Raw genomic sequence first — 14,535 nt, forward strand, 5'->3', positions numbered from 1 at the left:
AAAATCAAAGTTTAGCATTTAAGCAATCCACTGTCAGGGTAAGCCAGGACCACTTTATAATAGGCAATGCATTACCTTTTGAAAACAAGTAACTGCCAGGAAGATCTTCCTTGGTGACTAAAGTTTATTACTGTTTCATAAGAGGACTGTGAAGTAGTAAGGAGCTGAACCTCATCTATTGGAGCACTGCAGATGATGCACTCCATTTTAATGAGATTAAAGGTTTAATGCAGATAGAAGATTTTTATCTGTTCAGTGCACCTGGATTCAACAGAGGGATCTCAGTGTGATTCACCAACAGCCATCAGGGAGCTACATTCATCTTGATCAATAAGAGCTTCTGACTTCTTTTCTATTCCATACAAAGACAAAATGATCAGGACACATTTCTTCCTGTTTTCAGCACTGATCATGTGCAGCATACCTGCTGAAGAAATCTTTCAGTCAACTCTAGTGCTAGACATGGCTAAAGTCCTTCTGGATAATTATTGCTATCCTGAAAACCTAGAGGGAATGCAAGAAGCCATTGAACAAGCAATCAAGAGCGGAGAGATCCTGGACATCTCAGATCCAAAAATGCTGGCCAGTGTCTTAACAGCAGGAGTACAAGGTGCTCTGAATGATCCAAGACTGGTGATTTCCTATGAACCATCACTGCATGCAGCTCCCAAACAAGAATCTGAGGCTTCCCTGACTCGTGAACAACTCCTGAGTCTTATTGAGCATGTGATCATGTATGACAAGCTGGAGGGCAATGTTGGCTACCTGAGGACTGATTATATCATAGGACAAGAAGTTGTGCAGAGAATTGGAGCTTTTCTGGTGGACAAGGTGTGGAAGACTCTGGCAGAGACATCTGCTCTGGTAATAGATCTTCGTTACAGCACTGGAGGACAGATTTCTGGCCTGCCCTTCATTATCTCATACTTGCATGAAGCAGACAAGATGCTGCATGTTGAGACTGTATACAATCGACCCTCCAACACCACCACAGAGATATGGACACTGCCAAAGGTGTTGGGACAGAGGTACAGCAAAGACAAGGATGTTATTGTTTTGGTCAGCCGCCATACCACAGGTGTAGCTGAAGATGTGGCTTACATCCTCAAGCACATGAAGAGAGCTATCATTGTTGGGGAGAAGACAGCTGGGGGATCACTGGATATCCAGAAGCTGCGTATTGGCCCCTCAAATTTCTATATGATGGTTCCCGTGTCACGATCTGTGAGCCCCTTGAGTGGGGGTGGACAGAGCTGGGAGGTGAGTGGGGTGATGCCCTGTGTGGCTACTGAGGCAGAGCAAGCCTTGCAGAAATCCCTGGACATCCTGGCAGTGCGCAGAGCACTGCCTGGTACCCTAACCCACCTCGTAAACATATTAAAGAACTATTACAGCTTAGTGGAGAGGGTGCCAGCAATGCTGCAGCACCTCGTCACCTCTGACTTCTCCTCTGTGCAATCAGCAGAGGACCTGGCTACCAAACTCAACACTGAGATGCAGAGCTTATCTGAAGATCCCCGCTTGTTGGTTCGGGTCATGATGCCAGGTGAAGCTTCTGCCCCCTCTGCTGAGAAACCAATTGCATTGGCAGAAAACTTACCTGACAATGAGCAGCTGCTGCGTGCCTTGGTGGATACTGTCTTCAAGGTGTCAGTGTTGCCTGGCAATGTTGGGTATATGCGTTTTGATGAGTTTGCTGATGCCTCTGTGCTTGCTAAGCTGGGACCTTACATTGTCCATAAAGTGTGGGAGCCCCTACAAAATACAGAGAACTTGATCGTGGACCTACGGTACAACCCTGGTGGGCCTTCCTCCTCTGCTCTCCCTGTGCTACTCTCCTATTTCCAAGATCCTGCTGCTGGCCCTGTCCATCTCTTCACAACCTATGACAGGCGCACCAACCACACACAGGAACACAACAGCCAGGCAGAGCTGCTGGGCCAGCCCTATGGGGCTCAGCGTGGCATCTACCTGCTCACCAGCCACTACACTGCTACAGCTGCTGAGGAGTTTGCTTACCTCATGCAGTCCCTGGGTCGTGCCACACTGATTGGTGAGATCACAGCAGGAAGCCTCTCACACACAGTTACCTTCCCTCTGCTGCAGCCTGAGCAGGGAATAAGCCATGGCCTAACAATCACAGTTCCTGTTATCACCTTCATTGACAACCATGGGGAAAGCTGGATGGGCGGAGGAGTTGTGCCTGATGCCATAGTTTTGGCTGAGGATGCACTGGAGAAGGCTGAAGAGGTGCTCGCTTTCCACAAGAACATGGGAGTACTTTTGGAGGGTATTGGACAACTCCTAGAGGCTCACTATGCCATCCCAGAAGTGGCTGCTAAGGCCAATGCCATGCTTAGCACCAAACGGGCCCAAGGAGTTTATCGGTCAGCTGTAGACTTTGAGACACTGGCTTCCCACCTTACCAGTGACTTGCAAGAGGCCTCAGGGGATCATCGGCTTCATGTCTTCCACAGTCACGTGGAACCAACACCAGAAGAACAGTTTCCAAACATGATTCCCAGCCCTGAAGAGCTACGCTACATTATTGAGGCACTCTTCAAAATAGAAGTATTGCCAGGCAACCTGGGCTACCTTCGCTTTGATATGATGGCTGAGGCAGAAACAGTGAAGGCCATAGGGCCCCAGCTGTTGCAGATGATATGGAACAAGCTGGTGGACACAGATGCCATGATTATTGACATGAGGTACAACACAGGTGGCTACTCCACTGCCATCCCAATACTTTGCTCCTACTTCTTTGAGCCTGAGCCTCGGCAACACCTGTACACAGTCTTTGACCGCAGTACCTCCCGCAGCACAGAGGTGTGGACTCTTCCCCAGGTCACTGGCAAGAGATACGGCTCCCACAAGGACATCTACATCCTGACAAGCCAAATGAGTGGCTCAGCAGCTGAAGCTTTCACTCGTGCTATGAAGGATCTACACCGGGCCACAGTTATTGGTGAGCCCACAGTAGGTGGTTCCCTCTCAGTGGTCATTTATCGTGTTGGTAACAGTTCCCTGTATGCCTCCATCCCCAGCCAAGTGGTGCTTAGCCCAGTCACTGGCAAAGTGTGGAGTGTGTCTGGAGTGGAGCCACACATCACCGTCCAGACCAGTGAAGCCATGGCTGTAGCTCAGCACATTGCCAACCTGCGTGCCCAGGTGCCACAGACACTGAAAACTGTAGGTAAGCTTGTGGCGGATAATTATGCTTTTGTGGATACTGGGACTGCTATAGCATCCAACCTCACTAACAGTATCAACAGTTATAGAAGGATTAATACAGAAGAAGAGCTGGCCAGGAAGGTGACTGCCAACTTGCAAGCTCTTTCTGATGATGAGCACCTGAAAATGGTCTATATCCCTGAACATGCCAAGGACAGCATCCCATGGATCATACCAAAACAGGTACAGTTGTCTTGTACCCAGCTAAATTGATGTCAGCTGGAATGGGACCACTGAGTCAGATATCCTATCTCATTTCTAGCCCATATAATAAGCCCACCAGGATTTACCTGTGCCCATTAGAGAAGCCAGTGCCTGAGTGGGGTTTGGAGGCAGAGCTCTCCCTGACAATGAGGCAACTCAGGGTAGTAGCTTGTGGTAATAGGTGGTAGCTCTGGATGCATTCATTTGGGGGACAACAACCTTCAGGCTGTGAATCCCATTCTGTTGCCATCCTTCCACAAGCAAAGATTCTGATGCAGGGCTTCATGGTTAGAGGGAAGATACCTCATTTTCTCTGTGATCCCTTCTGTTTCAGTGGTATGGCTTTTCAAGCTGTAACGTTAATGCTGAGATTCACTGGTTGCAAACCAGGTTTGTAATTTAAGAAAAAATTGCTTGGACCAGAGTAAATGCATGAACCCGAAAAACATGCTGCTACATATATTTTAATGGATTTTTCTATTAAAAATTGCTTTACGAGAAATTGCTTCAAGAAACTGCTTTGGTAGTGACAGTGGAAAGTTGTTCTGATTGTATCTCATGCTCAGCATCAGACCATTTCCCAGAGACCTATAAATATTTTGGAAGAAGTGTCTGTGTGGAAGCCAGGTGGCCCTACAGAGAAATTGACTTTTAATAATCTACTTCTGCCCTTGCTCGGGGATTTGTGCAACAGTTTCTGCTTTGTTCTGAGCCTTGGTATTTAGATGCTGGTCTGCCTTGGCAGTCTTTCTTGTTCATTGTCGTGCTGGAGGGAGCTCCCAGGAGCACTTGTTAAAATTCCATCTTCAAATTAAAGGGAGGGTTGGATAACTAGATCCTAGTTTTGGATGGAGTTAGCTCCTCTCTAGCTACTTCTCTAGCATGAATCTCAAAGATATCTTCTCCGGGAACTCATAAAATTACTTTTTGAAGAGCATGCATTTGCTGTGGCAGTGAACCTTATAGCACTGGGCAGGAAAATTGCCTTCATTTCCTGCCTTGCTTTTGCGGGTCCAAGAGGAACGCCTTCCATGGACCAGTTCAGGAATATCAAATACCAGTAACACAAATACCAAATGCCTTAAGATTACAATGAATCTTACACTATGGCATTAATTGCATTTGTAACTTTTTTTTTTTTTTTTTTTTTTTACAGTTCTATACACAGATATAGAGGCTCTTTTAATCTCTATCACATTTATTCCTGAAAAACCCAAAATCTAGCTTTTGTCTTGTGCTGCCTTCCTTCCAAGTCACTCTTTCCCTTGTCAGTGGTATTTTCTTGATAATGACCTTGACAGTGAAGCAGATCCAACACAATGAAAAGAAAGTGATGATGAATAACTGCAGCAAGAATGGGATGGGACATAGGAGACAGACGAGTGAAATGCATGTAGACCTTTGCATCTGCTACACTAGAATAGCTGCTGAAGCATAATACAGGGTGAAGAATATGTCTCTTCTATGACAGCAGCAAGGTCAGTGCTAGCCAGAGGTTTCTGATGTATAAATGCCACTTTCCAAGCCAGGCTTCCCAGAGGCAAATGTTGCATAAATTGCAATTCAGAAAATAGTCTTTTGCTTATAAGGCAGAGGTCTGTGAACTTGCTGATGCACTGCTCAATAATCCCTACTGATTATGCTTCTCTTTGCCTCTCTCTCCCTCCAGTCATACCTTCCTTTTGATACTGTGATACTGTGATGTCTGTGTCCATGAATATCTTAGTATTGGAGACCATTATGGAAGAACAGCTGCCTGATTCTGGAAAATGTTTCATGTTGATTTTAAGTGACCAGAGACTCCCTGAGTGACTCTCTCCTTGATAATGCCCAAATACTTCTAATGCAGTCTGCTGCAATTTATACCTGTTTCTCAGATTTGGTGAAGATAGGATATGACACTTTGTTAATCACTTTTGTTCTTTTTGTAGAACTTCTAATTTTCTGATTTTAGGGATTTTCAGCGGGTTGTGGATGACAATTCCAACAAAGATCTGTTTGTGCTTTTTTTTTTTTTTTTTTTTCCATTGCAGTTATTGCTACAGTAGATTTAGCTATTAGCTTTAGGGAACTAAAGCTAGACTCACCTTCTTAGGTACCAGCAGCACATGGCCCATGAGCCAAAGTCATGAATCTGCAGCTTCCCAGGGCAGTAACTCAGTAACTGTCTCTCATATGTCAGTCCTAGCTTACTCCCCTCTTTTTCCCAATCCCCCCAAAAATTGCATTTTGGGTTCTTTTTGACTGAGTTCTGGCCTTAGAACCTATAGAATAGGTATATTTTCACACCTTTTCCTATAACCATGAATATGAAGAGTTTCTTTGAGAGCTTTGCATAGTCATTTTACTCCATGAGACCTGAGGCTTTAAGAAAACACAGCTAGCAGGCACTGAAGTCCTCAGTGAACAAAGATTCAGGCACCTTCTCCCCCTCCTTCCTCACCTTGGTATCTCTTCACTGGCATTGCTCTCACCTCTGGTATCGATGTCTTCCCTGGTATTGCTCTATCCACCTCCTCTCCTCTACCCTAAGCTCTTACAGCCAGTTGTTTCCCCTTCTTGAATATGTTAATCACAGAGGTGCCTCCATTGTCACTGATGGCCTCAGCATCAGCCAGAGGTAGAGCTGGACATTTTGGAGCTGGAGGAACTTCCAGCAGCTTCTTACAGAAGCCATGCCTTGGGTGCTTCCCCACTAACAAAAACAGCACCACAGCAACCAAGAACAGTTTTTATGTTATTGCTTGAAATTTTGGCAGTTTTGGCATAGAGAAGCCACTGAATGATGAAGAAACCCAGGACAGCCAGAAGTCTGATACAGGGGGTAATATTGCCCCAGGTAAAGGTAAATTTGCTTCAGTTGTGTCAAGTGCAGATGTATTCATACACCTTTGAAACCCTCTTTCTGCTGTGGCAGACCTGTGTTTGGCAGGAGCAAAACCTCAGACAGAGCACTATGTGTAGGGCAGGAGACTGCCTGACTGCCTGACTTCTCTGCAGCTGCAGAAAGCCCAGGTATCTCCTACATTCTGAAGCATAATTGCAGGTTGGGAGAGCTTCTTTTAGCAGATGGCTCACTGCTGACTCATTCTTGCTAGTATAAATGTATGAATTGTCTGGGGCTGAGCTATGGCAGAGGGGAACTGATTAAAAAGCAAGTACAAAACTATTTTCGAAGTAATCCTAAGGAGAAGAAGCCATATCACTGAAGGTTACATAAGTCATATATATCCCTAAACCTTATCTCCTTAATCTGAACAAGAGTCTTAAATTTTCAGGCACATGCATGCAAAATATAAGTGTGGTGATAGGAGCAGGCTATTATTCCAATACATGTAGGGATTACCAGGACAACTTTATTAGCTGACTAAACATTGTTATTAAATTTTTTCTGCTGTTCAATAGTATACACTGAACAAAATCAGAGCCCAACACGTGAGACTTCAGGCATGTGGCCACCATATAAGAGATTTAACAGTCTGCCTTATGAGTGTCCTCACATATGCCTAACACATCAAGTTCCCCATTGTCACAGGGAGGGACTCATCAAAGGGGGTGGGGACAGCTACACCAGCAGTCAGCAGCTGTTTGTCAGCTGAAGCCAGTCAAGAGATTGTGAAATCCCAAGTGCCTTGTTTAGAAAGAACTGCTAAAGGAAACTAGCGGACTTGGATGGCAAGCCTGAGATAGTGACCTAAGCTGTAGGCCATACAGTAGTTCTTGTAGCCTTCTCATCCTCTTTGGTCTAAATAAATTCCTGTAATCTTGACAAATAAACTTAGCCCTGAAAAATAGGGGCCTGACCCATACTCTGGGCATGCTGTTGGTGCACTCCATATTGGGCAAACAGTGGAGCAGTCAATGCAAATCTATGCTTAATATGAAAAAATCGTAGTAGTATTCACTATGTTCTTCAAAACTGGTCACATTCCTCACATATGTACTACCTGGACTAAACTTGACCCATGTAATACTTTTTAAATCCTGTGCCAAGCTACAACTGCCAACAAATGATTTGTTCCATTTTTTCAAACTCTTTCAGATCCCGTCCCCAGAAGGATTTGAAGATCTGATTAAATCTTCATTCCACACAAAAGTATTTGAAAACAATATTGGTTATCTGAGATTCGATATGTTTGGAGACTGTGAACTTCTAACCCAGATGTCCAGCCTACTATTAGAGCATGTTTGGAGTAAAATTGTTCACACAGATGCATTAATCATAGACATGAGGTAAACCTTTGAATGGCAAATAACAAAAGCTCTTTTAAAACAGTGTTTTACTTATAAATTTGTAAATAAGCTTTACATGGCTTACTGTCCTGTTTACAAGCTAACATTGCTGGTATTAAATGAAAAAAGGAAAACAGCAAATGGAAGCAGTAAAAGTCTAGAAGTATAAAATGTACCATCACTTGAGATGTTTAGAGCTAACAGGCAAAATTAGGGAATATGATGCAGAACGCAGTCCTGGCTGTCACATCTGTTTTCTTTCTCTGATTTAATTCCAAACAATTCTTCATGTACTTCATATTAATTATATATATATATATATACACATACATATATATATATATATATAAGTTTCATTAAATCTTTTACTGCAGGCACTGTTCAAGTGATTGAACAGTCAAAAAAACCAGACCATGCATACAGTTGTGTTACAATATCTAGTTTGTCATATCTCTAGGGCTGTTATCCTGGGCAATCAGCCTGGTACAGAATGATCCTTGTGCACAGAGCACAAATGAGGCTTAAAGGTACTGTTGCTGAAAGTACTGTGCTGTAGCACTCCTGGGCTCTGATGCAGCAAGTCACAGCATCATATGCCTGTTCTTAACTTATGATTCTCCAGGGCACTCCAGTTTGTCAACAGTGCTCCAAGTATTATGAGCCAGAAGAAAGCATATTCATAGTTGCCAGCTATCAAAACAGATGAATACCACAAATATACATTTCCAATATTTCAATATTTAGATAAATCATTCCCTTATTTTGGTCCAGAGCTAATTTTTCTGAGCCCATAATATTACAAAGATCAACTAAAGAAAAAAAAAAAAAGCCTTTGTAAGGACTCGGTTTTAATGTAGAACCACTTTGCCATCATAGGGCTCTCAATATTTGATAAACTTCTTAATATTCTTCTGGGATTTGCATCATGTGCAGTAAAGGATGAGTATAGCAATGAGAGCAGAGAGATTGGATAGAGAGAAGGCAGGGCAGCAAACAACAACACACTCCTGTGAGGTACCACTCAGGTGGAATTTTGAGTTTTATTTTCTTTTGGTTGTGTGCAATACCAGTCCAAGGCTGCTAGATAGGATTTTATTTTTCTGGTAAATGTGCAAATGCTGATAAGGGAGAATGAATGTAAATGTATCAAAATATAGCCATAAGCTATTTCAGTACTGTGGTTAAGGAACAATACTTGGAAGGAAGATTTATTGTCTGGCACAAATTTTTAATTGTTACTTTAATATTTTTAATTTTTGAAAAGGTACAATATTGGAGGCTCCACTACTTCCATACCAATCCTATGCTCATACTTCTTTGATGAAGGACACCAAGTTCTCTTGGACAAAGTTTATGACAGACCCAGTGACTCAGTAAAGGAACTATGGACTCAGCCAGAGCTCAAAGGTGAAATTACAATCGTTTTTCTTACTGCCTTTTAATTTCAGCTGTCCTCCCTTGTGTATTTTGAAGTGAGCCATTAGACACCATAACTCATTTGGTGAAAGCACCTGCCATGATTAGCTCAAGCTGTGCAGGGAATGTAAAAACAAAAACGTGCATTTCAGCCATGCTCATCAGTGGCCTCTATAAATACACTTTATTGCTCCTAGGAATGGTGTATATTAGGCACAGAGTTTTGTAAGCTCACCCCTAGACATTAAGCTAAATACTGTGTACAGCAGTTGTGATTTGTTGCTTTTCAAAGTTGCCTAAGTTCTGCCTAGACTTCTAGTAGTATCTCTTCCTGTACTCACATAGTTTTACATGTAGTTCCTCGCTTCCTTCCTGTGTAAACCAGTATTTCAGTAGATGAAACACCCACAGTAGCCCAGTTTGTCCAGAGAATGCAAGAAAGAGAGAAAAGCACTACATTTTGCACATCTGAGTGAGTCTAAAGTATTTGGCAATATATCACACAAGTGGATGCATACACGTGTTAAGAGATGCATCTCATTGTTAAGAGAAGTTGAAGAGATGCTGCAACATGCAGAGACAGGGCTCTTCAGTGCTCATAAGGTGCTGTTCCAGTGCTAAGAAGCCTCAAACATGTTTTAATTATTTTCCCCTTTAAAGCTAAGACAGTATTAAAAAAAAAAAAAAAAAAAAAAAAAGTGTGTCACAATGGTGTTTGCAATTATTGGCCTAGAACATGTCAAAATGGCTTTGTTGGGGCCTTCAGGGTTCATCTGTTTTCCCAGACACAGGTGAGCTGTGATATTGGGTGTGATTACCATGGACAAATTCCAGGTCCCACCAAAGAAAGCAGTCAGCCTCATAACTTTAAAGGAGCTGGATCTGGTCCTGTATTATACATATCTACTGTGAAAAGCCTCTTCTAATAGATATTATGTCTACAGTGAAATAAGAGCAAAGATAATGTGCAAATTAATTACCATGCTATTGACCCCTCTCACAGTTTCATATAACACTTATATGTCATACTGTAACTTACTTAAAGAAAAGACTTTTTAGAACAGTTTAGAGTAGCTTTCAAGTTACCAAGTCCTGGCTATGATGCACCAGCCACTTTTTCAAAGGAACTAAGCTCTCAAAAAGTTTCTAACATGTTCAGATATAATAAGGTACAAAATACCTACTACTCCTGTTAGCTGGAGTTTATGTAAGAAAATGAGATTAACATGGCTCAGATCCTAATAATAAAGGAGTGTTTGTTGAAGGGCTTGGGACAAAAGCCATGGAACAGCTTCCATGTATAGACTATAAAAACCTGTGGGAAACCACTATAATTATAATTTCATAAAATACTATCTCCATGGTTTGCAGGCCACGCTCTATTACAGTGAGTTTCCTAGACCAGGCAGGAGAGTGTGAATGAACATCCTGCTTGCTAGACTTTGGGTATTCCTGAGAGAGCTGTGGAAAACATCACTTTCCTCACCTGCTTATCTTATTCCTCTGAAAGGATAGAATCATAAAAGCATAGACTCATAGAATCACCATGGCTGGAAAGGACCTCCAAGATCATCGAGTCCAACCATCAGGCCTACACCACCTTAACCACTAAATCATCTCCCAAAGCACCACATCTACCAGTTTTTTTTATTATCTCCAGGGAGAGAAACTCCACCACCTCCCTGAGTGGTGGAGTTCCAATGCTTCCCCACTCTTTCAGTGATTAAATTTTTTCTAATATCTAATCTGAACCTCCCCTGTTGCAACTTGAACCCATTACCTCTTGTCCTACCACCGGTCACTGGGGAGAAGAGGCCAACACCCACCCCACTACAGACTCCTTTCAGACAGTTGTAGAGAGCGACAAGACCTCCCCTAAACCTCCTCTTCTCCAGGCTGAACAGCCCCAGCTCCTCCAGCCTCTCCTCATAAGATCTGTTCTCCAGACCCCTTCTCAGCCTTGGTGTCCTTCTCTGCACACTCTCCAGCACCTCAGTGTCTTTTCCTTTACTGAACATAGATCCTATACAGGATCTAGAATTCCTGTAGAAGTCAAAGCCACAGAAGAGCAAAGCAGTAGTTACCATGAGCTGCCCTCCCAGCTGCTGGAGCTCATAACCAGAAACTGACGGTACAAAAGGTCCACATAGGGTGACAGGTTTTTTTACAGTATAGCGGCTGGGCCAGTGTAAAAAGTGCTCTAATGCCATCATAGGTACGAAGTAAATTTCCATACTTTGGTTGTTAATAGTAGGATGGGAATGAAATGTGCTGTATTTGGCTTCTCTTGCTCCATTATGCAAATAAAACTCAGAAAATATTTTTCTTTTCGTTCTTTCTGACAGGGGAGAGGTATGGATCTCATAAGGGGCTCATAATCCTCACCAGTGCCGTGACAGCTGGGGCTGCTGAAGAGTTTGTACACATAATGAAGAGACTGAGCAGAGCTCTCATCATTGGTGAAAAGACCAGTGGTGGCTGCCATTCCCAAGTGACACATCAGGTGCATGATACTAACTTCTACATCATCATCCCTACCTCCAGATCAGTCATTTCTGCAGAGGGCACTTCTTGGGAAGGGAAAGGGGTGTCTCCTCACATGGAAATACCATCTGACACAGCACTCATCAAAGCAAAGGAGATGTTCAGTTCTCAGCTGCACAGCTCTGGATAGCCCAGTGAGGGAACATGGCCCTGGAACAAAAGGTAGGCAGTAATTTTCAAAGGAGCCTGAGGGACTTTCACTCTCAGGAGTTGAACTAATAATGGGTTTGGGAACCCAGAGTAGGATTTAGCAATAATTTAGTTAACTTATGCAAAATTGAGACCACAAAAATCTCACGGTGTGTGTATGTGCATATCTGTATGTGAGGGGATGGGCAACCTATAGGTGCTCCTCCTTTTGTTACATGTCTGGCTCAGTAAACCATGGGTTGTGTATTGCACAAGATCCCATTTTCAACAGGAGTCAGAAGGCCCTTCTGCTACCCAGAATAATTCACAAGCATCAGCAATGGTGCTATTCTGGCCACAGGTAGGCTTTACAATTAAGCCTCATTTTTTGTGTGAGTTTTCTAGTAAGCAAGATTTTAGAGAAAGAAACCTGCCTTCCCAGCTTTAAACCCCAGCAAGGAGGGGGAACTTAGTTTCTTGAAGTGACTCCCTTCTCCACATGCTGACTTCTTTAGCTTGTTCTATGGAAGCCAACTCTTTCTGGGCATGGCTGAGATATTTGGGTAATTCACCGGATTCCTCTCCTGTGGTGAAATGTAAATGTTAGTTGTTGCAGTGTCTGGTCTGTAAGATTTAGCTCCAAATCACAGACTTAACCTTTGTTCTTTAGAAAATCCTAGCTCTCAATATTTCAGGCATATGAAACACCTCGTGCAAAGACAGAAAAAGGCACCTACGATCTTTGGGAGCTTCAGTACATCTTTATTTATACATCTTAAATAAGAATTGACAGTACTTGAGAGAGTCGTTTTCCAAACTGCAAGAGCTAAATTAAGTCTCATCTTCATTTCATCATTTAGATGCACCAAACCCAACCATTCCCAGTCTGTCAGGGTTGCCCAGATTCCTTGGATTTCTTAGGTGCATACCAGCTTCTCCCCTAGTATCTGGAAGAAGGATGGGGAAAGAGCAGGAGAAAGGTTGCAAAATAACTCTTTCACCCATTGCTCAGGACAACAGTCAGGGGGCAAAGTCATATGTTTCTACTTAAGGCAACATATTGCTGTGTGTCCCGCCCCACAGACAAGAAGAAAGAGAAATATCCTTTGCACTCTATTAACAATCTACTTATTAAGTAATAGTGCATTCCAGGACAACTAACAGAATTATACAAGAGTTTATTCAATGAACAACATTCCTTGTCATTCTTACAATTATTACCTACCCATCTGTCTTTGTAATGATTTAGAAATAAATATAGCTCTTACCTAGATCTCAAAATTTCTCATCTCTACAAAATGCCACCTGTAAGTCAATTAAGTTAGGAAAATTGTCCCCCCAAATTTAGTCAATCTTTAGCCTTTACGCATTTCTGTTTGTTTGCTCACTTGTAAGTTACTGCCATTTTTAAAATAAATCTTATTTAAACATCTGATTGCAGATAATCTCCTTCATTATTTACCAGAAAATAATTTTTAACAACCAAATAAACTTCCCATCTTTTTTCTACTTGTTTGTCTTACCAACTACACTCGGTGCAATCAATAACCTGAACTATTTCAAATAATATTTGTATTCTGATTTTATGCACTAACTAGTTGTTGAACTTCTCAGTATTATGACAAATATTTAAATTAATTCATACAGAATTCATACAGAATTTTGTGTAAACTGAAGTTTGAAGAATATTAAAAATACTTGATACGGGGAAAAGCTGAGTAGACAATGAATGAGTAAACAACATTAATGTATTTCTTCTAGTGCATTTTAAGCCTTTTAATATCTATATGATCCAGATATACTGTTCCATTTTCCTAAACACAATCAGCTTTGCTGTCATGTACACACAATTTTTGATAAACTCAATATTTAAAAACTTCAGCCATCCATTCAGAAATCAAAAGCTATGCCAAACGGTCACAAATAGAAAATAATTTCTTCCCATAATAATATGATAAATACATCTGAATAATAAATATGTCTAGAAATTTGAATCCTGTTGGGAAAACAGTGAAGATGCATTTGCTGGTGAATCCTTTTGAAATCAGTAGTGCTGTTAGTTCACTGAAGTGATCAATTTAGCTGTAAAATTAATGTGTAACCTTGACAAATTTTATTAATGACAAAGTTTTATTTAGTATTTCATACATCATCTGCTGGCTAACTGGCACTGAAACCATCAGGTTTAACAAAGGCCAGTGTTAAAAAAACTATTTTTTCCTGTCTTTGCAAATTACTCTGTTATATTTATTCCCATCTCAGTAAGCTTATAACCTGGACACATGGTAGTGCAAATTGTGTTAGATTGTGCTTTTTGGTCAGGATAGGGTCACAGGAAATGCATTGTTTGAAAACACTGAAAAGATGGTCTTTCTTATGTCAGAGTGGAGAGATAACAAGCAGGATAGATAAATTATATACTGTCCTATGTCACTTTAATGCAGTGAAGTTGAAAGGAGGCGAATTCAGAACTGACACGTGAAGGCAGAGCCTGCAGGACTCACTGAGGCAAGTGGCACTGAACCTAGTGAGACTGTACTACATAGGGGTACCAAACATTTCTAGAACATTTGGAATTATGATAGGTAACAGAGCTTTCACAGAAACCTACACTGGCACTTTCAGAACTAAAGCTGATGTCTATCATCTATGATGTCAAGAACTTCTTTTTTTTTTCCCCACAGCTTCTATGTACATTGATCTTCCAATTCATGTACAGTGTCAAGAATAATATAGATACGGAGCTATATGTCTCACTTTGTATATTTGTCCCCTACA

At 41.8% G+C, this 14,535-nt stretch overlaps 1 protein-coding gene across 1 annotated transcript; it reads left to right on the forward strand.

Moving 5' to 3' along the window:
• Nucleotides 1-254: 254 nt before the first annotated feature.
• On the forward strand, nt 255-13,190 carry RBP3 (retinol binding protein 3). The gene is made up of 4 exons (XM_071748806.1): nt 255-3,414; nt 7,478-7,668; nt 8,933-9,075; nt 11,430-13,190. Exons 1-4 carry the CDS (start codon nt 373-375, stop codon nt 11,756-11,758), a joined length of 3,705 nt encoding a protein of 1,234 aa, XP_071604907.1. The 5' UTR covers nt 255-372; the 3' UTR covers nt 11,759-13,190.
• Nucleotides 13,191-14,535: the final 1,345 nt, after the last annotated feature.

This window comes from Heliangelus exortis, chromosome 7 (assembly GCF_036169615.1).
Source record: "Heliangelus exortis chromosome 7, bHelExo1.hap1, whole genome shotgun sequence".
NCBI classification, from domain to species: domain Eukaryota; kingdom Metazoa; phylum Chordata; class Aves; order Apodiformes; family Trochilidae; genus Heliangelus; species Heliangelus exortis.

Excerpts from the sequence above, each read along its gene's own strand:
- RBP3 (XM_071748806.1), top strand. The coding sequence starts at position 373 with ATGATCAGGACACATTTCTTCCTGTTTTCAGCACTGATCATGTGCAGC. Across the intron at positions 7,669-8,932 it reads GCATTAATCATAGACATGAG|GTACAATATTGGAGGCTCCA; the intron begins GTAAACCTTTGA and ends ATTTTTGAAAAG. Across the intron at positions 9,076-11,429 it reads GACTCAGCCAGAGCTCAAAG|GGGAGAGGTATGGATCTCAT; the intron begins GTGAAATTACAA and ends TCTTTCTGACAG.